General features: G+C 34.5%; 1 protein-coding gene across 1 annotated transcript; it reads left to right on the top strand.

The window, feature by feature from the left end:
• Positions 1-15,452: 15,452 nt before the first annotated feature.
• Positions 15,453-16,614, top strand: LOC131636051 (putative F-box/FBD/LRR-repeat protein At1g78760). The gene is made up of 2 exons (XM_058906694.1): positions 15,453-16,346; positions 16,450-16,614. The coding sequence occupies exons 1-2, from the start codon at positions 15,453-15,455 to the stop codon at positions 16,612-16,614; spliced, it is 1,059 nt and encodes a 352-aa protein (XP_058762677.1).
• Positions 16,615-26,211: the final 9,597 nt, after the last annotated feature.

Genomic DNA, 26,211 nt, shown 5'->3' with positions numbered 1-26,211 from the left:
AAGGGTTATGAAATATGCATTTTCACACAATGTCAAGGTATTGAAGATATTGATGGGTTCTTGTTATGAATCATTTCCACTTTGCTACTTTTCTTCTCATACTTTAACTTCTCTTAACATTACTGTCAGTGAGTGGAGGAGGACAATATTTCCAAATTCTCTTAATTTTCCAGTGTTAACCAACCTGTCTATACGGTCATTTGTCTTTCGCAGCAGTGGTGATAATGGCTTTGTTGAGCCCTTTTCGGCATTTAAATGTTTGAATACTTTGATCATTGACAGTTGTGAAATTCATGATGGAGAAAAGCTCTTCATATCAAGTGCCACACTTGTTAATTTAACAATTAAAATGTTTCCTTTTTCTTACAAATTTGAGTTATCTACCCCGAATCTGTGTAGCTTTGATTTTACGGGCATTCCTATTCAAAAACTCAGCGAGAGCAATAACAGTCTCTCATCTATCAAACATGTAAATATTGATGTAAAAATAGAATATCCTGAACAAAATTATCCCTTGATTCTACTTAATTGGCTAACCGAACTTGCTCTTATGGAATCATTGACGGTATCTTCAAAGACTCTTCAGGTATTTTAATTTAGTTTATGAAAAATTTAACATCTTTTTAGATGTGGATGCAATTTTGTATGCTTTAAATTGATCCTAATTTACTTTGAACCCTCCTTGTTAGATTCTCTACTTAGTTCCGAATTTATGGAATATTGATTTCCCTTGCTTACATAAAACACTACCAATCACTCTCAAGAGATCAATTTGATCCTACCCAAACCATCAAGAGAAGACAATACAATCCTGTTGAAAATAATATCATTCCTACATTTCCACACCACCCAACAAAAGATCAACCCAAAGAACCACCCCAAATCTAAATAAAAGGCCGCTTTGCAAGAGACCTTCAACCAAAGGAAATGCTCTACAATAGAAGTACTCGGAGCAACATTAATCAACCGAAGCCAAGAACACAAACGCTTCCACCATAAAGTAGTTATCCTACAGGCAAAAAAGAGATGGTATAGATTCTCAACAACTATTTAGCCCAACGGACAAAGCACCATGCCATTGGTACCTAGAACTCCTCGCTTTGCCAACTCCATCTTCGTAGGAAGCCTATTCCAAATTAACCTTCAACCAAAATGAATAATCTTACTAGGAACTTTCGCTTTCCACAATCGGGAAAAAGCCAAAGATCTATAAGAATTCACAACGGTCTCCGAAGGTAAACTAAGAAAATAACGCATGATAAGCATTACTTACCGAAAAACCGGAAACATCCCTCCACCAAACAAACCTATCGAAGCCCTCACTAAGAGGAGACACCGAATGAAGAAGAATCAATAAATAATCCAATTGAGTCACGGCTTCCCCATAACGCAAAACACCCAGAAAAAGAGACTTCCACACCCACAAATCGTCATTCCAATCGCCTAGCTCTGCCACTTTACAATGAGTACCGTCCACCAATAGGAATAAATCTGGCAAAAGATTGCAAAAAGGAGTAGTTCTCATCCACGAATCAAGCCAAAATTCAAAATAATTACCCGATCTAAGCTTACAAGATATTGAGTCTTTGAACCAATTCGTTGAATTGCTCGGAGAAAGTGATCCAACGGCACAAAGATCCCTCCATCAAAGAGAAACCTTACTCCTAGAATTGTAGGAAGGCTCTCTAAGCATTGCTCTTTTAATATCTCCATACCTACTAGAAAGAAAATTATTCCATAAAAATTTTTCACCGTTCAAGATCCGCCACTTCTATTTTCGGTTGACACACCTTGTCCTAACAATGTTTCACCCCGAGCACCCCTTCTATTTTCGGTTGACAATCCTTTTCCCAACTAATTTAATTAATCTTTTTCTTCTCCTTACAACTCCCCCAAAGAAAGGAATGTTGAATGGACATTATGTCTTTGATAATAGATGTTGGAGCCTTGTAGAACCAGAACAAAAAAATCGGAATGCTAGAAAAAATAGAATTCAATAAGACCATTCCCCCTCCTATAGAAAGATGTTTGTGATGCCACCCTTTAAGTCTTATTTTGAGCTTAGAAATAATTGGTCTCCAAACCGCACACCTCCTCGAATTGACCCTCACCGGAATACCAAGAAACACAAAGGACAAATAATCAATGTCACAACAAAGAAAAGAGGACGCCGCTTGGATAAACTCTGGCTCAAGATTAACTCCAAAAAACCTACTTTTACAAAAAAAGAAGAAAAAAAAGAAAAGAAAGGGAGTTCATGGATATTGTGAGTGTATGCAGTAAAAAAACTCATTGTCTCGAGAGAAATCTAAGAGATCGCAAAAAACCGAAACCTAAAGTGCTGGATTTAGCTCTAAGCTAGCTTAAAATGGATTCATGTAAGAATCACTCTATAATAAACCGGACAAAAAAATGATATTACAAAGCCGAATTCACAAATGCAATGAAAAATCCAAGAACACCATAATATTTACATTGCTATAAAGTAGCCGGAGAGATAAACCGAAATCTAAAGTACTGAATTTAGAGAAAATGTGCCGCTCATTAAACAAAAGATAAGAAAAGGAAATTAAAACAAGTAAAGAAAATCTACCAACAATTCTGTCACAAACCTATAACATATAAGGTTGAAAGACGGAAAGTCTTGAATATTACAATTGAGAAGGACAACTAAGTTTTTGACATTGTGTGAAACTGCGTGTATTAAAATACCATCGAGTAGGCGAGGCTCTACGTCACAATCTGATAACAAATGAGTAGCATCTAGTGATGTTCCTTGATCGTGAAGAGACAAAAGGTGAGATACAAATGTGGTGAAAACTTCCATAGTCTTAAAGTGATGACACCATAAAAGAAAGAACGGAAAGATGCTTCCAGAGATTTTTCTAAAAACGGGAATGAATAATGATTAGGAACAACTTCTCTACCCATTACAAGGTGTAGTACATTTGTAGTACTGGCACTTTGGATCCAAGGTGTGTACGACGAAATTGTTGATAGCAGCATGAGTGGCTTTATTGTGGGAAAAAAGAATAAGTTCACCACACTTTCAGCCTTGTCGGAGCAGCGCAGGTGGGTGATGTTTTGGGCGCAGTTAAGAACGCAGGTACTGTAGTGCGTAGAGTCTGCTGATGCAGATCAGTGCGTCTTCTACGATGAAATTCAATTCTATTCCCTTCATCTCTTTGCAAATCAAAACCTTTCTTCTCTGTCATGTCCTACAACCTCTTTTCTCGCTAACTGTTAGAAATTTGGTATGATAATCCTCGATATCTTCAAGAATCGTGTTCGTTCACTTTCCGAACAAAGTATTTCGACCCTATTCTTGTCTGGGTTCACGAAATCTTTGTGGGGATAATTCTCAAAGAACAATATGTTTCTGACAATAGAGAACATATTAGAATGTAGAGGAAGTATGTTTTTCGTATACGAAACCGAGGCCAAATGACTCCTTATATAGGAGATCAACAATAGAAACCAAAATGACACAGTGTTCGGTAAAAACAGTTATGTTGGTTGGGAAACGACGCACCTGTTGGGAAACGACGCACCCAGCCAGGGGCGCTGCCCCTTGGACCCCGACAGGGCGCTGCCCCGCACCCCGCCAGGGGCTCCGCCCCTTGGACCCCGACGAGGCGCTGCCCCGCACCCCGCTAGGGGCTCCGCCCCTTAGAACCCCGTTTCTATTATTCGTATTCAATTGCACGTTTGGATCTACGAGCATGCACTCCGCACTACCCTAACTCATTTCAAGCTTAACGCATAATTGCATCGGCCTACAGTAAATCACATTATTACCAAAATACATTGATGATACTAAAATCACCAACAAACTCCCCCCATTTTAGTATAATCCTTGATTTACTTACAAGTATAACGATCAAACAAATGCATAGAAGAAAATGTCTTGCGATTGAATTTTCATCTTAGTACAAATACACATTCCAAATATTCGAAAATCGGGGTGTCACAATGATTGAACCCGTCTATCCATTTGAATATCTAAAGATATAGTACACATATGTTTCTTACAATACTCTACTATTCATACTTGACACTTTACAAGCCATGTGTCCTTATCCATTAATAAGCATATAGGAAGCCAAGTCCAAGCTTCTTGAAGCGGCAAAACTTCATGCTCACATAGGTGATCCTTTTAATCTTGCACCTGCATTAGCAATTTTTCAAAAGAACCATTAAGAAGATATACTTCAACCTAGCCATCACTTGCAGGTCTGAGCACATACCTTGGGAAGATAAACACAATTGCTCCAATCTTTAACTATGATCTTTCCATATTGAATTCTGCTTCTAACATTGTATTAGAAGGGAATTGGGTATACCATAACTAATAGATTTAAATGGACTTTAATCCCATCCCAATTACCGACTTCTTCACTAAGTCTCTTGCTAACCCCTTCGTCAAGTGGTCAGCTAAGTTTTATTGCGACCGAACAAACTCAATAGATATCACCCCATTCATGATTAATTCCCTAATCATACTATGTCTAATACCCAAATGTCTAGACTTTCCATGGTATATTTGGCTATATGCTTTAGCTAATGTGGCACTACTATCACAACGGATAGAAATTGGTGATATCGGTTTAGGCCATATCGGAATCTCATATACCAAGTTCCTTAGCCATTCTGCTTCTTTACCAGCAACAGCTAATGCTACAAACTCAGATTCCATTGTGGAACTAGTTATACAAGTTTGCTTCTTGGAAGCCCATGAGATGGCACCTCCCCCAAGCAAGAACACCCATCCTCTTGTAGAGGATGAATCTTCAACATTATTTATCCAACTAGCATCCGAATAACCCTCTAACACTGAAGGAAATCCCAGATATGACAATCCATAATTCATAGTACCCTTCAAGTACTTGAATACCCTAGTTATCGCATGCCAATGATGTCTACTAGGATTACTAGTAAATCTGCTCAACTTTCCAACCGCATAAGCAATATCCGGTCTAGTGATAATCATAGCATACATCAAAGAGCCTATAGCTCTTGAGTATTCGAGTTGATCCACGGGTTTACCTGTATTTGGCATAAGCTTTTCTCCCGGATCCATGGGAGTACTTACTGGAGAACAATTTTCATAATTGAACTTCTTGAGTATTTTCTCAATGTAATGAGATTGCGTAATTACAATCCACTTGTTCTCCAGTTTAATCTTAATACCAAGAATAACGTCTGCTTCTCCCATATCCTTCATGGAGAACTTTGATGACAAGAAATTCTTTGTTTTATCAACTTGATTTTGGTCGGTGCCAAAGACCAACATGTCATCAACATATAGACAAATGAAAACTCCTTTACCGGATGTATCAAATTTACTATATACACATTTGTCAGCTTGGTTTAGAATGAAACCATTAGACAAAACAACCTCATCAAACTTTTGATGCCACTGCTTTGGAGCTTGTTTCAGCCCATACAACGACTTAACTAGCTTACACACTTTGTGCTCATTACCAGGCATTACAAATCCTTCAGGTTGCTTCATATACACTTCTTCTTCCAAATCACCATTCAGAAATGTTGTTTTGACATCCATTTGATAAATCACTAGATTATGAATAGCCGCTAAGGCAATCAACAATCTAATAGTAGTGATACGGGCAAGTGGAGCATAGGTATCGAAATAATCAATCCCTTCTTTTTGTCTGAAGCCTTGGATAACTAATCTAGCTTTAAACTTGTCAATTGTACCATCGACTTTCATCTTCTTTTTGAAGATCCATATGCAACCCAATGGTTTGCAGCCTGGTTGTAAAACAGTTTATACCCAAGTATTATTTTCCATGATAGAACAGCTCTTGCTGAAGTTTGTGACTAATGCAACATGCCCCCAGTGATGGACTAGACTTTTTAGTTGCTTGGAGCCTTTGAGAGATTCTATGAATCGTGGCCAGATTGCCCCTGATGGATGGGATAATAATTCGTCATGCCCCTTGTATACATAAGCTTTAAGCGCAGTGAGTTAGATGTATGAGACGTCTCTGCACTGCATCTATCGGGAGGACTTTTAGTCATTAGTCATACCCCATGCAGATTCTTCCGGATGTCAAATATTTGAAATTATGTAGACAAAATCATTTTATAATGACACTAAAAAAAATGCGATGCATATGTCTGTCTTGAAGTTTAAAAACATTTTTAGTAAAACAAAATATGTAAGAAAGCGATATTTGTAAAAACGTGATATCAACTCAGGATTTATGGTAAACCTTAAGGAGTCAGGATACCTTTGGTAACAGTACGCTTTTTGAGCTAACCATGCTTCAGTTAGGACTTTCAAAGGTTGTAACATGGCTTGGTTCACGGATTTAAGAAACAAAGGATAATGACTCAAAGTATATTTAAATCTATCCCAATCTTCATGATGTTCTTCAGTCCTATGCTCAGCTTATTGTGCGTTCGTGCTCCAAAAGACTTTGGTATTGTAACATTGTTATTGGTGATTGTTCAAAAACCTGAAGTTTGTTTAGAAGGCAGTCATCTATCTCCCTTTTTATTGTAATATTTTTTGCCGAGGATTTGTAGTGACCTCTTTTAGACTTTGGTTACCCCTAACTTTTGCCTGAGTTGTTTATTTTGAGATTACAGTCAGCGGGATGTCTCAATTTTGCCTAAGTCTCCTTCATAGGTTTTGACTTAACATTTTTCTTTTGATGGATATTGACTGCCTGATTTAATGATTACATGAACTCGTCACTTATTTGTGTAAAAGAAACACAGTCATAACCGAGTCAACTGAGTAACTACCCTGCCCCAGGTTATGATTAAGGGTTTTAAACTGTACAAGAAAGAAAACTCCTACGCCTTAGGCTCAAAGGGGTTGACTAGGGATGAACATCCATATATCTCCACTGTTTAGGAATTGAAACAATGCATGTACATCGTCAGCACAGTCTGTTCAAAAGCATACTGTATGAGGTTGCGGTATCATTTTCGTCATCCTCCCTCAAAAGGCTCACAGCTTTAGCGAGAGTTGAATATCATAAAGAAAACCCAGTAAAAACAAAGTTTTAAAATAATAATAAGAAATAAGTCAAGAAAAACATATGCAATGCATTAATGATTATTATAAAATAGATTCTAATTAGTAAAAGGCTTTACTAACATAACACCCCCCTTTACTTACTAATCCCGCGCAGGCCCAATGGCTTACGCCAATTTTTCCAAATAATTTCCAAAAATCCGAATAACTCTAATTATTAATTTAAATGCCAAATAAATTAAAAATTAAAATTATAGGGTGTTACATAAACAACGGGGGAAAATAACGCTTGGACTACCCACCTATGCGTTCCTTCGTCCCAAACAAACACATCCGCCACCGTATAATTTTTCATGGTTGATAAATCAAACAATTTCGGGAAAACCATGAGAAGAGATTGATCACCCAACCACAAATTATGCCAAAAAAGAATATCCTTACCATTCTTGCAACAACATTTAATACACCCAGAAAAACCATTGTCAACAATGTCATCTAATAAATCATTCTTGCACTTATCCCTCCACCAAATTGAATTATCACTTCTATTAAACTCTCTGCTAGAATCTTGAATCTTTAATGTAGGACAATTGTACCTCACCTTAAAAAATCTACTCCAAATGGAATTATCTTCATTCAAAATTCTCCACTTCCACTTCAAGAGTAAAGCTTTGTTCATCTCCTTCACATCTCTAACCCCCAACCCACCCTTCTCCTTTGGTCTACAGACAACCTCCCACTTCAACCAATGAATACTCCTTTTCTCAAATTTTCCACTCCATAAAAACTCACTTGGAATTGTATTCAACACCGAGTTGATAAGTGTGACCCTACCTCCCATCGAAATGTTTCTTCCCTTCCACGAAGAAAGACGCCCCTTTATTTTGTTACCACTTCCATCCAAAATTTCTTCTTTCGAGGATATTCCCCCACCATAAGTCCAAAAAATTTAAAAGGAATCATACTTTCTTGCATGAGAGAAACGTCGTGGCGGCATTAATGTACCAACCACTCACATTAACTCCTATAATATTGCTTTTGGCAAAATTAATCTTCAACCCGGACACTAATTCAAACCCTTTCATTTTTAAATGCCAAAAAAGTCGTTCATAGTTGCATTCTATCCACACTATAGCAAAACTCTGGAAGCCTCTTCCAACTCTTTCACTAATCTCTTCACACTTTAATCGTTGCAAAGCTTTCACAAAATTTGCGAATCAGATTTTATCACTACGCGATGCCTCAACCTCACTATACGACTTTAATCTTCACTCTCCCATTTTCAATGAAGTGTTGTCTATTTGAAAGGATTTTAAATTATGTTGTTGCGCACAATGTTCAGCAACTAGAAATCCATGTCCAGTGTAATATTCAAGTCTTTCCATCTTGCTTTTTATCACGCCACACTTCTAAAGAGTTTCAAAAAATATTATTTCTCAATCCTATGTGTTTTCAAGCATTAAGCAGTTTGCATCTAAGGTATGTCACCTTTTTACGCGGAGCAGATCCTTTTTTAGCATTTCCAAAGTCGAGTACTTTGGAGATTTCGCATTTTGCAATTCAAGGTGAACAAAATATTTGCATATCAAGTAGCACCCTTCTCAACTTAGCAATACAATCATATTCTTACCAGGGCAACATCACTCCAAATCTTTGTACTTTTTCTTTTACCCGAAAGCTATCTTAGTTATGTAATGTCTACTTAGCTGTTTGCTAGAGTTTGCTTGTATCAAATCATTTGATCCTTAATAATGCTTCAAATATATTAGTTGGTTAGTCTTTTAATATATGAATCTAATTCTAAATTTTCATGATTCATTGGTAACATTCTCTCCTTAATTACTGATTAGTTAATAGTTGAGTTTCCTTCTTTATATAAATTTCATTTGTAATTTTTTAACATACTATTTGTTACTTAGTCAAAGAAGAAAGAGGAAAAAAAAGTCAAAAAAACATACTATTTATTACTTTTAATAATTTTTCATTTGATTAATATTGTGTACTTTACTCATAATCTTACGTTAGTATTAATTATTCAAAACATGTTTCTAAATCGGCTATCAATTATTTCTATTCTCCAATTTATATTTATGATAATAAAATATAATTTTTTGTTATATTAGAGTAAAAAATCATATCAAACGAAAAATGATAAATAAATTCGGAAAAAACGTTAATTAAGAACTTTTTCTTTACGAGGCGTTAGTTAAATGTACTATTTTTTCATTAACAATTACATATATTTATTATTATAAATTAAATATTTTCTTATTTACGAAATTTGCTTTTTAAAACGTTCAAAACCCTACTTCTTTTGCTTATAGTGAGCCTACGTAAAAATTAAACCTGCTGTTAAATATATTTGCTCACTAATTTAAGATAATAATAAATTAAATGAGATTATTATTTTCATTTACTTATTTATATCAATGATTTCATAAAATTAAATACCTCGTTAATATTATTTTTTATTAAAAAAAAGTTACGGAGGCAGATTGAGTTGTGTGGGTTGGTTAAGTTGGAAGAAGGTGAATTTACTGTTTGAAAAAAGGAATTAGGAATAAAAAACAATTTAGTGTTTAATTTAGCTCTTCTTAACAATTGGAGGTGGAGAATTCTTCAAGGGAACGATTCGCTTTAGTACAACGTGCTGAAACCAAGGTACGGCCACTTATCTTCCCATATTATTAAGGGAGGGATATCGTAAAGATTAGTAATTGTTCCTTTCATGATCCTATTATTTCGTGTAGTAGTTTTGCTAATCATAATGGTTTTAATACACCGTTTTGGAAAGCAAAATGATTTGAGAAAATTATTTTGGAGGATGTATTCTCTGATTTATACAAGGCTTCAAGTTTAAAAGGGGTGTCGGTGGCGGCTATGCATGGGTGGTTAGAAAGGAGGTGGTGGTAGAGTGACTTTCGAATTTCCACGGTTTTTTGGAAGAATTCGGCCTTATGGATGACTTCATTTTATTTCGGGAAAAAATGGAGGGTTTTTGTGGTTTCACAGATGGTAAAGATTCGGTTTCTTGGGCTTGTAACAACGGATTGGATTTTCCGGTGGCTTCATCTTATACATATTATGGTAGCGCCTTAATTCCTTACGGACCTCCAAACAAGTTCGGATGTTTTTTGGCTCGTGTGGAAATCGGAGGTGCCTTTCAAAATTAAGGCTTTCGGTTGGAGACTTCTTCTTGATAGACTTCCAACCAAAGATCTTTTGATATATAGAGGTATTTCTATTCCTTTAGATAAATTAAAGTGCGTTTTTTGTGGTTTGGTTGTTGAAATTGGAACCATTCTTTTTTTAGTTGTTGCCTGGTGAAGAACATTTGATGCGAAATTGCTCTTTGGGTATGATGGGAGGATGAGTGTTTGCAAATTTTACGGATTGACATTCGTTTTTTTGTACTCAAAAGGTCAAAGAGAGTAAGGTAGATGTTGTTTGGGTAGCCATAACTTGGACTTTACGGTTATTAAGGAACGGGGCGTGTTTTCGAGAGGAGCATTGGAACTTTAATGACAAGGTTTGGAACATAAAGCTCCTTGTTTGGAAGTGGTGTTTTTGCCAAAAAATTACACATTTCAATTATTCTTTTTACGAGTTTAATAAGAATCTGTTGTTATTTCTCTCATAATTTTAATTGGATTGTAGTTTTTCTTTTTGGTCAGGTATTCACGTCTCTTTGTGTAAACAGGTTAGAAAACCCTTAGTTCTCCATTATATAATATTTTTTTTAAAAAAATTATTTATTAGATGCTAAAATAAATAGTAAAGGAAAAAGTAAAATACTTTAGAATGGATACATAATTTAAGATGAAAAATAGTGTGGTTTGTTATTCTACTTTTATATTTAAAACATAAGGAAACATAAAGGCCCAAATAATTTGAAAAAAGACAATACCATTATTTAAAAATTAAAAAATAGATCATTTATTTCTACTACTGGTAAAAAAGAAATTCTGGCTGATAAGTAACACTCCGCACAATACATAGCTATTTGTTCATCACATATTTCTATAACCATGAAAACAGGCTTAGTGATTTACCTGATTGTGTTTAATTCACATATTGTCCACTTTGAACACCAAACAGGCTGTTCAAACTTGCATCCTCTCCACAAGATGGAAAAATTTCTGGAAGCTTCTTCCTGTTCTTTCCATGGATTCTTTTTACTTTAAGAGTGTCAAGGGTTTCAATAAATTTGTTTCTCGAATTTTGTCTCTTCGCGGTGACAAAACATCACTACACGCTCTCAATTTTTATCACTGCCATGTCAACCATCACCTGCTCAAAAGGGTTATGAAATAAGCATTTTCACACAATGTCACTGTATTGAAGATATTGAAAGGTTCTTGTTATGAATCATTTCCACTTTGCTACTTTTCTTCTCATACTTTAACGTCTCTTAACATTACTGTCCGTCATTGGAGGAGGACAATATTTCCAAATTCTCTTACTTTTCCAGCGTTAACCAACCTGTCTATACGCTCATTTGTCTTCCGCAGCAATGGTGATAATGGCTTTGTTAAGCCCTTTTCGACATTTAAATGTTTGAATACTTTCATCATTGACCGTTGTGAAGTTCATGATGGGGGAGAACCTCTTCTTACCATATATTTAGGTCAAAACCCTAATTGGAGCCTCTTGTGAATTTGAAGTTGATTGATCTTACATTGAGCCATCTTTGGACTTTTATATTGATTAGAGAATCATAGAAGGATGTTGAATTCCTTTGTGGGCCTCAAAACTCTAATTTTGCCCAGTCTCTTCCAGATCAGTCTCCTGTCTTGGGACACAAACAACAAATTTTTTGTATTTTTTGTTAGTAAATGCATGATGATTATGATCACAATGATGATCGTAATATTTAAGATATGGTGGGATCTCAGTTGTCAGAAATTGGGGTACAACAATAACACGCAACAACATCGACTAAATATCAACGAGGAATGACCTCCAACTGATATGTCAATATTCAGTGACAGCAACAACATTACTATTATAGTAATTCACAACATGTCAATCACATCATTAGGATATGCCAACGTACAACAATATTCAACTTCATACTACCTCACTATACCAGAAGTTGAAACGGTGCGTCAAACGGACACCCGAGTCAAATGATACGAATTTTCAAAGTTTGGAAATCTGTCAGCATCAGCAATGTAACCGGTTACATCAAAGATATAACCGATTACATCCCCTGAATTTGCCTTTGTTACACAATTTTGAACTATGTAAACGGTTACATCAAATCATGTAACCGGTTACATCACTGCCAGTAACCCAAAAATCCAATTTTTATAGGATGTAACCGGTTACCTCAAACATGTAACCGGTGACATCACTTAACCAGAGCCAAAAACTGCATTTTTTCTGCTACGAGTTTTATTCCCCAAAACCCCAAAAACTTCATTTTCACATATCAAAACATCGATTTATGTCGTAATTTTTCAGGTCCAACATCAATATCACATATATATTCAAACACACATACCAATTGCATCAGGTTTCACAACAATTCATACATCAATTTCAACATTCTTCAACAACATCAAAAAATGAAATAATTATACAAACAGGGATATTAAAGCATGGAAATCAATCCCCACCATAACCTTTCATCATACAAACCCTTATAAAGCAAGAACTACACCCTTACCTTGGATTGAAGGTTGCCCAAAGCTTCCAATGGGGTTTGCCCTAACTTTCTCTTCTCTTCTATTTCCACCTTCTTTCACAAATGTCAATTCTATTTTCTCTTCCCAATTTTTCGTTTGTTTTGGTTATTCTCACTAACTTCTAATGTTACTAATGGGCTTAATCCTTAAACCCCCACAATGCTACTACCAACTCTAAGTTAGGCCCAAATGATAGTAACCTCGTATATTATTACTACTAATTACTTAATAAAATGGCATAAGGCTAAATAATCCCATAATTATCAAATAATTCACAAAATACACCATAAAATAATTAATTAAAAATAAATGAGCGTTACGACTCTCCCCCACTTAGAATATTTTCGTCCTAAAAAATTTACCTTATTCGAACAACTCGAGATAAGACTCCCGCATCTTCCTTTCCAACTTCCACGTCATGCTTTCTACGACAGCTCCCGACCGGACTACTTTCACCAAGGCAATCTCCTTGCCTCTAAGCATCTTTGTTTCATGATCCTCAATTCGTACTGGCATCGTCTCCACCGTGAGATTATCCCGTAATTGCACATCATCCATATGAATCACATGAGACGGATCAGAAATATATTTCCGGAGTTACGACACATAAAACATGTCATGTAAATTCGAAAGATTCGGCGGTAACGCCACTCTATACGCCACATTTCCAACTCCATCCGAAATCTGATACGGACCAATAAAACTAGGAGTGAGCTTCTTAGACTTCAATGCTCGCCCCAATCCAGTCACCGGCGTGACTCTCAAAAACACATGATCACCCGCCTGAAATTTCAAATCTTTCCTCCAATTATCATGGTAACTTTTCTGTCTACTTTGAAAAATATTCATCTTTTCTCGAATCAACATCACTTTCTCGGTAGTCTCTCGAACAATTTCCGGTCCCAGTACTAAAATTTCTCTAGTTTCATGCCAACACAAAGGAGTCCTACATCTCCGACCATAAAACACTACAAAAGGCGCCATTCCGATACTAGAATGGTCACTATTTTTGTAAGTGAACTCGATTAATGGAAGATAAGTATCCCACGAACCTCTCTGCTCAAGAATACAAGGTCTCAACAAATCCTCCAACGACCGAATAGTCCTCTCCGTCTGACCATCTGTTTGAGGATGATACGCCGAACTCAACCTCAACTTAGAACCCTGATCCTCCTTTCAAACTCTTCCAAAAATCAGAAGTAAACCTTGGATCTCTATCCGAAACAATACATAAGGGAACACCATGCTGCTTAACAATCACATTGGTATGGATCTCCGCCAACTTCGAAACTGGATAAGTGATGTTAATAGGCATAAAATGAGCCAACTTCGTAAGTCTATCAACGATCACCCAAATCGAATCATGTCTTTTCAAGGTAATAGGTAATCCCGCCACAAAGTCCATTGAAATGCTATCCCACTTCTATTCCAGAACTTCTAACGGTTGCATCAACACTACAGGCTTCTAATGTTCAACTTTCGATTTCTTACAAGTTAAACATGCATACACAAACTGTGCTATATCACGCTTCATTCCAGGCCACCAAAACAAATTCTTCAAGTCTTGGTACATTTTAGTAGCTCCTGGATGAATACTCAATTACTTCTATGACCTTCCTCAAGAATGGCTCTCTTCATCTCCGCATTATCAGGAATACAAATTCGATTACGGAATCTCAACACACCTTGCGCATCCAACTTGAAATCATTATTCTCAGACTGATCGGTTCCAACCATCGAATCTACCAACTTCACATCTGACTTCTGAGCCTCTTTGATACTTTCTAGAAAATCATTATTTATCTTCAGCATTCCTAACATAACACTCTTTGGTTTCACCTCACAGACCAAAGTCATATCCCTGAACTGCCGAATCACTCCAATTCCTTAACCATCATTGCCGACATATGCAAAGTCTTCCGGCTTAAAGCAACGGCCACAACATTAACTTTTCGTGGATGATATTTCAAACCGAAATCATAATTTTTTAACAATTCTAACCACCTTCGTGTTTGAATCATGTAAGAATCACTCTATAATAAACCGGACAAAAAAATGATATTACAAAGCCGAATTCACAAATGCAATGAAAAATCCAAGAACACCATAATATTTACATTACTATAAAGTAGCCGGAAAGATAAACCGAAATCTAAAGTACTGAAGTTAGCTCTATAGGAATTCCTCTACATAAGAAGCCAAATCAAAATATCTGCATGTTCAAAAGCATAACAAAGTTTATGCCTCCAATTCGTAATGCAATACCAACAACATAGCGACTAGAGTATTCTCAAATTGGATCCATCATTTTAGGAAGAGCATGACCCAGTCCCGGACCTAATTGAATGTAAAACTAACTAATCTGGCAAATAATAAACAGAAAAATATATACATATTGACTTTTGAACCCTTATTAAAATAATGGTAACAATCATAAAAACCAGATAATGTCACACAGCAACGAAAAAAACAACATCAGAGTCACTTTTCTTTTGAAAAAAGTCATCCTCCTCATATGCACCATAAAAAGTATTAATTAGGGCTTCCAAGTTATATACAATGCCCAAAATGCCCCTTACAATAAATAGTATTATTAACTAATAATAAAATTTACGAAGTTAAAAATTAGAAAATAATTTATTATTTCATAATTTAATCTGAACCCTAGTAGGGTTTGGCATAGTGTATAGCTATTTGGTTTTTCATCCTTGCAGCAAACTTGCTTCTCTCGTTAAAACTTTTTAGAGACAATGAAAACAAGGAGACGAAGTTACAATTCTGATGAAAATCGAGAGAGAATCAGTGATTTACCTGATTGTGTTTTAATTCACATATTGTCCACTTTGAACACCAAACAGACTGTTCAAACTTGCATCCTCTCTGCAAGATGGAAGAATCTCTGGAAGCTTATTCCAGTTATTTCCTTGGATTCTTTTTACTTCAAGAGTGTCAAGGGTTTCAATGAATTTGTTTCTCGAATTTTGTTTTTACGCGATGACAAAACATCACTGTACGCTCTCAATTTTTATTACCGCCATATCAACAATCACCTGCTCAAAAGGGTTATGAAATATGCATTTTCACACAATGTCAAGGTATTGAAGATATTGATGGGTTCTTGTTATGAATCATTTCCACTTTGCTACTTTTCTTCTCATACTTTAACTTCTCTTAACATTACTGTCAGTGAGTGGAGGAGGACAATATTTCCAAATTCTCTTAATTTTCCAGTGTTAACCAACCTGTCTATACGGTCATTTGTCTTTCGCAGCAGTGGTGATAATGGCTTTGTTGAGCCCTTTTCGGCATTTAAATGTTTGAATACTTTGATCATTGACAGTTGTGAAATTCATGATGGAGAAAAGCTCTTCATATCAAGTGCCACACTTGTTAATTTAACAATTAAAATGTTTCCTTTTTCTTACAAATTTGAGTTATCTACCCCGAATCTGTGTAGCTTTGATTTTACGGGCATTCCTATTCAAAAACTCAGCGAGAGCAATAACAGTCTCTCATCTATCAAACATGTAAATATTGATGTAAAAATAGAATATCCTGAACAAAATTATCCCTTGATTCTACTTAATTGGCTAACCGAACTTGCTCTTATGGAATCATTGACGGTATCTTCAAAGACGCTTCAGGTATTTTAATTTAGTTTATGAAAAATTTAACATCTTTTTAGATGTGGATGCAATTTTGTATGCTTTAAATTGATCCTAATTTACTTTGAACCCTCCTTGTTAGATTCTCTACTTAGTTCCGAATTTATGGAATATTGATTTCCCTTGCTTACGTAACTTGAAGTCATTGAAAATTAAAAATTACGGACCTTCGCCAATATCTTATGGAGTAGACGACTTCTTGCTTCAAAAGGCACCGTCTGCAAAGAAATCAATCATTGATTTGTAAAGGTAATTATGCATTCAACTTCTAAGCACGTGGCTTTTCCCTTCTTTGTTTTTGTTTCCCGTTGACTCTCTTGTTATAATTTAGTATCGGCGGATAAATTGCAAGTAATTTGCGTAGACAAAATAAATTTTTCTTTATATTGAAACCCTATCGAAAGGATTGAATGAAAAGTTAATTTTGGATTGAAAAAGAAAAGGTCAGTGAAGGTTGAAATGGAAAGGATTAGTGAGTAATATCATTATGGGTTAAATATGTTTTTAGTCCTTATAAATATGCGACCCTGCATTTTTAGTTCCTATAAAATTTTTCTTCAATGAATGGTCCTTCTAAAATTTTTATGCATGCAATTTCAGTCCCTGCTGTTTTCTAAAATTTTAAAAACTGTTTAATTACCCTTTAATTTTTAAATTTTTTAATAATTTTTTTTATATATGTTTAGAATATTGTAAAAATTTTATTTACCAAGTTTTAGAATTTTTTAAAACGAGAAGAATTAAATATGAATTTTTCAAATTTCAAAAAATAATGATAAAAGTAATGAAAATCTCAACTTAGAAATTAAATTTTGAATTTTCTTTTTTTCTAGGAACTTTTTAAAATATTACGAATATGTCTGACAGTAGGGACTGAAAATAGGTGCATAATAATTTTATAAGGACCATTAATTGAAGGAAAATTTTATTGGGACTAAAAATGCAGGGTCGCATATTTATAGGGAGTAAAAACGTATTTAACCCTATCATTATTATATGAATATTGCAAGTATTTTCACTATTCATCCCCGGTAGAACTCATTAACTTTAGAAAAACAAAAAATAATTAACTTAATTAAAAGAAGATTAAGATTACAAAAAATGCTCCGAAACGGGGACGAAACCTATTTCCTTTTTATGTATCTACTTTGATTTTTCATCTGATTTGAAACATATATTGCCTCTATATTTTGCAGAGAAGGCAATGTGGAGAATACTACCGAGAAGTTCTTTTGGAGTGGATGAATTATTATTCTTATTTTAGTGAGTAAGAGGATTATATATTTTAACATTTTTGTGTTTTCGATTCATCTATGTTAAATTTGGAGATAACTACATCAATGGTTACTCTTAAACTCTACTGTTGTTGTTGCATGTGACTTGATTGTTTATATAAGCATCACTTGCATTCATGAAATTTATAAGAGTGGTGTTGTTCAATATAAATGATTCAGCTTTTGAAAAAGCATTTCAAAATCGCCAAAATACGCCGGTGGCTGAATTTCAACAGCGTTGCTCCAGATTTTTTTATGTTTTCTGCATGTTGTAGTACTCATGGTTTTAAATTGCGATTGCAGTCGTGAATGTTGTTGTGGTTGCGGTTGCGTTTATTGCGATTGCGGTCATTGTGGTTGTTGCAAAGTGCATTGCGGTCGTTGCATCGTGAACTTTGTATGAGACAAATTTGATATACACCGTTAAAAACACTTAATATAATATTTTTCATAAGTAAATTTAGTTTTTGGGTTACAAATTTTGTGATATGCCAAAAATACTTAAAGAAACTTGGACGATTTTGTCGGAGGCAATTCCAAATGTAGAATGATGCATGTTTTCAGATCATTCGGTAATTGTTGTCCGATGTGGTTGCGGTAACTACCACATGAACAGTATTGCGGGTGCGAACCGCAATTTAAAACCATGTTAGTACTATATTTGTTTTCTTATAGTGTTTAACTTCTATCCCAATGATGCAATATGTTTGATTATCAAGAAAACTTTTAAACATAGCCGAGTTTGAAATCAAGTGATCTTTTGATGCTTTTTTATCATGAAAAGTTGAAAACTACTCTCATATAAAGCATAGTGTAGACTTGTTATAAATGATATATGCTTATGTTGGTAGCCTTTTGTTTCTGTACATTATTGTCAAATAAATTAGTAAATGAGTGCAGAGTAGTTTAAGTGTGTGAATGAGAGTGTCTGAAATGGTGTGTGTCGGGATTTATATAGCATTAGTGATTAAAATTGTTCCCATGTAATAGGACACCTTATGCGGGTTGCCGTTCGACTAGACCCAACGGTAGGAATGTGCTGGTGATCATAATCATATATCCTCAATTGGAATGACATCTCACCTATTCCTCGAGTCTTTTCGTGCGATGCTTTCATCACGGGCCTTCCGAGCAGCTAGAAAAACTTATATGCTTAAGTTTGGTGGCCTTTTGTTTCTTTAAATTAGTGGTGTAGTATGCTAACATCAAACATCTAAAATGGACATCCACTCACGTTTAGACTATAAACTGTCATTTGGTGTGTTCTGCATTTTTTTTTGGTAAGCAAGAATATATTGATAGGAGAACCAAAGTTCTCAAACCTGATTACAAAAGCACGAGGCAAACCTCGGGAAAAAAATTACACTCCAAATGAATCATAAGTCAAATAAAACAAATGGTCTTTGTTAAATTGGTAGAAGTTGCAATTAGGTTGAGTAATTTTCCCTATAAAATACCATCTCTATGCCGAAGTCTTTGAGCCCCAATCCACATCGTGGACGTTCCACGTATCATTTATAAAAATAATGTCATTCCTTATAATCAATAAGCTCCAACAAGTAGCCAACCAAACACATAATTCCTTACCTCTTTTCACTTTCTTAGATTTGCAAAAAGAGGACCATCTCAAAAAACTCTCCTTAAAACTATCCGCTTTATAATCTTCCAAACCAATCTAATCGGCCATTTCCTTCCAAACCAAATTCGAATAGCGACAAGACAAAAGAGAATGAATGGAGGTTTCACCGATAAAAAACAACAGAAAACCCAAGAGAGATTGCTAGGAGAAAAAATACATTTTAAAGCAAGCAAATTCCTCGTCAGTAATCTATTGATAAAACACCTTCATCCAAAAGCTTTGATTTTAAAAGGGAAATTAGAAACCGTGATTAATAATAATTTTGTGAAATGAGAGAGAGAGAGAGAGAGAGAGAGAGAGACTTCAGTTAAAAAAGTGTTATTTGTATGGATAGCGGAAGAAATCGTTTTTTTGTCTGTTTTACCAATAAGAATTTTTCTACCTGGGAATTTCAATTCAAAAGTGATGTAAAGGGAAAGGGATAATGGAGTCACCTAGACGATGTGTCTAAGGCACCTATAGATAAATTTGTGTTAGATGCGTGGGAAATCAAAGATGCTAAAAAAATCACTTGGTTCCTTAGCAATATTGATCCTCAAATGATCAATAATTTGTACTCATTTTTCAATTGCTTAAGAGATGTGGAATTATTTAATGCATATTTACAACCAAGACAATGTAGCCAAATGTTTTGAATTGGAGCTAGAGATAGCCAATTGCAAACAAGGAAACTTATCTATTCAGGAATATTATTCTAGTTTTTGGAATTTGTGGATAGAACGTATTTTGCTCTTATTCATGCTGATGTTCCCAAGACTTCACTCTCGTCTATCCAAGAGCTCTACAAAACAAGTAGCCGAGACTAGCTTCTCATGAAACTTCGCCCATAATTTGAAGTTATTAGAGGTGTTTTGCTTAATAGAAATTATGTTCCTTCTTTGGATACATGTGTTGGAGAACTTCTAAGGGAGGAACGACGTCTCATTACTCAAGGAGCCATGTTTGATGGTGTTTTCGTTTCTAAGCCTGTGACAGTTGCATATGTTGCTCAGAGTAGAGGTAAAAGTCGTGATATGAGACAAACTCAATGTTTCTCTTGCAAACAATTTTGAAATATTTCAAGTAACAAGTTCATATTATATCTGATTGTCCTGCACATCCTCCACGACCAACACAACATTCGTTGCAGGCATTTCATGCAACTGCAAAATCTATAGTTGGTCATTCCATTACTAGTGCATTTAATGGTGGAAATCAACAGCCTGAAATAATTCAACAAATGGTATTTTCCCTCTTTTATCCTTGAGAATCCATGGTAAATCTTATAATGTTCTACATCTAGAGTTTCTTGATTCTGATGCATCTAATCACATGACAGGTTCTTCTGAATACTTGCGCAATTTATATTCTTATCATAGTTTATCACAAATGTTAGTGAGATAAACTATGATTTACAGGTACTCACTCTCTTTTCCTCCTCTTTTACTTTGTGCTTAGTATTGTTAAAGCTTAGCACTTTCTCCTTGTTTTAAATCTGGTTTTGTATTGTTAAAGCTCAACCTCTGTTAAATCAACCCTAGTTTTGTATTATTAAAGCTCAACCATCACTCTTTTAAATCTTTCTTGCCTTGTATTATTAAAGCTTGGCTCCTTTTAAAACTTACTATGTATTGTTAAAGCTCAGTATTTCAAAAACCTGTTGAGTATTGTTAAAGCTCAACACTCAAAAAGATCTTTGTCACTTTGCCTCTTTCATTTTTCCTTTTAAGAAGAACTACAAATGTTCTGACTTCCCTATTGCACTTAAGGGGTATGTAGGCACAACATATGATGTCTTTCCGAGCACACTTTTAATAAAACTTTTTTCTCACCATCCCACTCTATTTTCACAAAGCAAAAACAATAACAATAACATATATATATATATATATATATATATATATATATATATATATATATATATATATATATATATATATATATATATATATATATTCAATGAGTTTTCGGTAGAGTACTACAGATGTGAGGGGTGCTAATATCTTCCCCTTGCATAACCAACCCCCGAACATAAGATCTTTGTTTATTTTATTAGTTTTGATTTAAAAACTTCTTTGAGTTTTTTCGCTCTTTTTTCCATTACCTTCGGAAACAATAAAGTGTGGTGGCAACTATCACTAAAATACAAGCTGAGTTAATCCAATGGCCTCGGTCTCAATTTATCACCGCTACAACTCCAATGCTCAAGCACACAAGCAAGAGACTTCACTGCTCAAGTACACGGGAAAGAGACTTCTAATTGCACAAGCACACAGACAAAAGACTTGCAAATGCTCAAGCATGTAGCAAAGAGACTTCTGACAATGTATCTAATAGATAAATGATAGTTAAGAGTTTTATAATTACACATGATATACAATCAGAGGTGTAACCAGAATACAACAAAATAAAACTCTAAGACTTAAAAACTTTACCGAATGTACAATTGACAAGATGTTCTAAGTTAACTTGTGCTCTTTGTTTTGACATAGTAACTTCTCTTTTCTTGTCAAGGCGCAGTGTTGTGTGTTCCTCCAAATCTTCAGCTCATTTTATAGAGTTTCATGAAAGATTCGTTGGAGAGCAATATCAAAAAAATCAAAGTGAAAACAATAAGAAAAATGAAATAACAATAAATTTAAATGAGTTTCGATTTTATTTTTCATATAATTTATTTTTATTTTTTTCATATAATGACTTTTGCTTTTTTTTTAATAATGGATTTCGACCAATTATAGCCTAAATGAGTTTTAATTTTTTTATATATAATATTATATAAAACTATATGTAAAAATTACCATAGAATTGTAAAACAAGAGTTTTTTTGTCACTAATACTATTGTAAATAAGACAATAGAAACATAAATTGCTACACAAAAAAAGATGAATAAATTAATAAAGAATACTTTGATTATAAAAGAAGGGTGATGCTAACGAGTGCCCCAGGGGCACTATTTAAGGATTCCAAATATAGAAAACGCTCTTTAAATAAATCAATTATTCAACTTCCAAATCATTAAATACAAGTATATTCAAACAAAAACATACTATTTATTTCTTTAAAAAGTCAATTATTTCAATTTCTAATACATTAAATACAAGTACTTCAAAACAAAAACATACATTTTTAAATTCTTAAAGAGTGCCCCTGGGACACTCGTTAGCATTTCCCATAAAAGAATAAGGTATTTGCAATTTCTATAATATTAATTAAAAATATACTATTTAATTTAATTTATAGTGTTAGTATTAATTGTTCTCATTTTTGGCAATAATTACGTATTGTAATAATGAAAAATAATTTAACTTTTTAGTTTTTTATGAAAATCATAAACCCAATTTGGTTTCATATTCTTACAATTAAAGAGTAGAGTGAGGGTTTTTATCACATGGAGCGTTGTTTAGTGCTCTCAAATCAATACAGAGAGAGGTCTTTTTCACTTGCCGTTTAAAATTGCATCCATGGAAGAATTTCCAGAAGCATATTTCCACACTTGTCTAAACGATGTAATAGAACATAGGTTATCTATCATTTGGATTGCTTTAGTTTGGAGTTTATGGATTATGCGTAACTCTATTATTTTCGAGCAAGCTTCTTTTAGTTTCGAATTGGTGTTTTGTAATGTGGTGTACTTATCGTGGTGTTGGTTAGCTAGATCTTGTGAGCCTAAATCTTGCTCTAGCTACTATGAGTGGTATAAGTTACCGCTTCGTTGTTTTAATACCATGTAACTTAGTATAAGGGTTGCACTCCTAGTGCGATTTCTTTAATCAATTGCCTATTGGAAAAAAAAAAAAGAACATAGGTTATCTAATTTATGCCATTTTTCTTTTCTTCCCATTAAAATTTGTTGTATCCAATTTTTTTTTTTTAATAGGCAATTGATTAAAGAAATCGGACTAGGGGTGCAACCCTTACAACCAAAAAACTCTAATAAGAGTTGTAACTATTAAGTGGTAGCTTGTACCAATCATAGAAAATAAACCTAGACTTAGTGTCACTATTACATAACCACCTCCAAGAATAGATCATAATGTTATAAATAATCACTTCATAGCTAAAGGAAGCATTTTCAAAAATAATGTTGTTTCTAGTGTTCCAAATACTCCAAATAAGAGCCAACCAAATGAGATTGATTTTTTCTCTATTCTTCCAATTGAGGAATCTCTGGAAGCAGCTTCGAAGTCTTTCGAAAACCTTTTCTCTAACCAGATTGCATTCTTCTTCACATACTCTCATCATTGAACATCAAACAATCCATTCATACCTGCATTCTATCCAAACGATGGAGAAATCTCTGGAAGCATTTTCCATCTCTTTCGTTAAGTCCTTCATGCTTTACTAGTATTGAAGGTTTCACTGAATTCGTGTCACAAATGTTGTCACTACGTGATGCCTCCGCCCCGTTGCACTCTCTCAAACTTCACTCTAAGATGCCCATAGAGCCGCGTCTTTTATTTTTAAGTAATGTCCAACATTTATAAATCACACTACTAGAAATACTCGATTTTCCTACGGATTTACCTTCGGATTTAAGCTTAATTTCCGCAGGAAATACAATACCTGCGGATTTTCCTGCGGTTCTTTGTCCCCAGCTAAAACCTTCATGGGTAATATTTTCGGCGGGTAATTCCGCAGCAAAATCCGCATGAAACAATCCACAGCTAAATCCACAGGTAAACCGCAAGTATTTTCTATCTCAAATTTAATAATTTTTTGTTTTAATAAACTTACTTTTGAAACATTATAATTTATTAATATAATATAAAATAAAATTATAATTTAAATAAGACAAAACAAATTATAAAAGCTACTACATAAGTAATAAAAAAAACTAACATAATCAAATTATTTAAAATGATTCAAACAACCAAGCTTCTGGTGATAATTTGTCCACCCAAGTTAAAAAGATAAAACCATCTAAATTACAACCAAGTTAACAAGAAAAACAGTACAAATCAAAATTTTAGTACTAAAATCTTCTTCATTTAATTCATCGATGTCATCTTCATTTGTTTGATCACTTTCATTAGTGAGTTGGAATTTGAATCGGCGGATAAATTGCAAATTGCAAGTAACTTGGGTAATGAAATAAACTTTCCTTTATATTAGCTTGACTGGATCTAGAGTCCAGACTCAACGTAAATTGATACTCTATAGAAACGGCGTTTGAAAGAAATGTTAATTTTGGATTGAAAAAGAAAAGGTTATTGAAGGTTGAAATCGAAAGGGACAGTGAGTAATATCATTGTTATATGATTTATACAGTACTACTCCAACAATGTGGGTTTAAGTTTTTTGGTTTTTAATGTTTATGCTTGTTTGTGGTTTATGTCAAGATTGAAACATATCTTGCCTCTACATTTTGCAGAGAAGGCCATGTGGAGAATACAACCAAGAAGTTATTTTGGAGTGGATGAACTATTATTCCTATTTAAGTGATTAAGAGGATTATATTATATATTTTAACATTTTTGTGTTTTTTGATTCATCTATGTTAAATTTGGAGATAACTACGTCAATGGTTACTTTTAAACTCTACTGTTGCATGTGACTTGACTGTTTATAAAAGCATCACTTGCATTCAAAATGCAAAAATATGCTGGTGGCTGAATTTTAAAAGCCCTGCTCCAGATTCTTCTCTGTGTTTTGCATGTTGTTGTCATGATTTTAAATTGCGATTGCGGTCGCGAATGCGGTTGTGGTTGCAGTTGCTGGTACTGTGATTGCGGTTATTGTTTTTTTTTTTTAATAAGCAATTGATTGAAAGTGCGCACTAGGGGTGCAACCCTTACAAAAAGACACAAAGCACTAGAGGTTATAAGAGACGGATAAGGGAAGTTTAAACAATTCGTAGTAAATTGGTCTAAACTTAGTATATCCACTACATAACCTCCTCCAAGAAAGAAACACAATGTTAGAACAAATAACATCAAAACAAAACACCTCCCCCTTAAAGATAATGGCATTCCTCATAAGCCAAATACTCCAAATAGTAGCCAACCAAACGAAGTTGATCAAAATACGACGTTTACTACAATTCACCTTTTCTTGGATGACTTCAAAGCACGGCATCTCCTCTTCGGTAAATTCCTTCGGTGAACCGAGCCAGAAAAAGACATGTTTCCAAATAACTTTCACCTCTTGGCAATAGAAAAAAAGATGGGAAGAAGATTCAAGGAAAGAACCACACATCACACAATCCGGGCAAGTAACGATAACGACACCTCTATTCAACAATTGATCTCTAGTTGGAAGCCGATCAATGAAGGCTCTCCAAGCAAAGACCTTAATCTTCGGCGGGAGTTTGAGATCCCACATCACTTTCAACGAATTAATCACTATAGGATCCCAAGCTAAAGATTTTGCATTATCAACCGCATGAGCCAAACTTGAAACGGTGAAATCGTTGTCTCCATAGAAGGACCAAGAGAAAGAATCTCGGCTTGATTCACAAGGGAGAAATCTGCTTGAAATCTGCTTTGATTATCAAGAAAACTTTTAAACATAACCGAGTTTGAAATCAAGTGATCTTTTGATGCTTTTTATTCTGAATAGTTGAAAACTACTATAATAAAGCATAGTGCAAACTTTCAACCACAACCGAAGTTGATTTTTATTATATAAGGCACATTCCTTTACAAAAAATCAACGTAAAAATGTGTATGATGTATGATGGATTTTCTCATATTTGTCATGGTTTGTTATAAATGACTTATATATTTTTAATTTTTATGTTGGTGGCCTTTTGTTTCTATACATTATTGTTGTATGAGTGCAAAGTAGTTTGAGTGTTTTTTTTTTTTGATAAGCAAAGTAGTTTGAGTGTGTGAATCAGAGTGTCTGAAATGGTGTGTCGGGCTTTATATAGCATGAGGGTAAGATTAGAAAATGTATTTTATACTATCTTTCTGGGCATGTTTTAAAAAGCAGCGCATGTTTTCAGGTCAA

The sequence above is a fragment of the Vicia villosa genome, unplaced genomic scaffold (assembly GCF_029867415.1).
Source record: "Vicia villosa cultivar HV-30 ecotype Madison, WI unplaced genomic scaffold, Vvil1.0 ctg.001623F_1_1, whole genome shotgun sequence".
Taxonomy (NCBI): Eukaryota; Viridiplantae; Streptophyta; class Magnoliopsida; order Fabales; family Fabaceae; genus Vicia; species Vicia villosa.
This window is presented reverse-complemented; position numbering and strand designations above follow the sequence as displayed.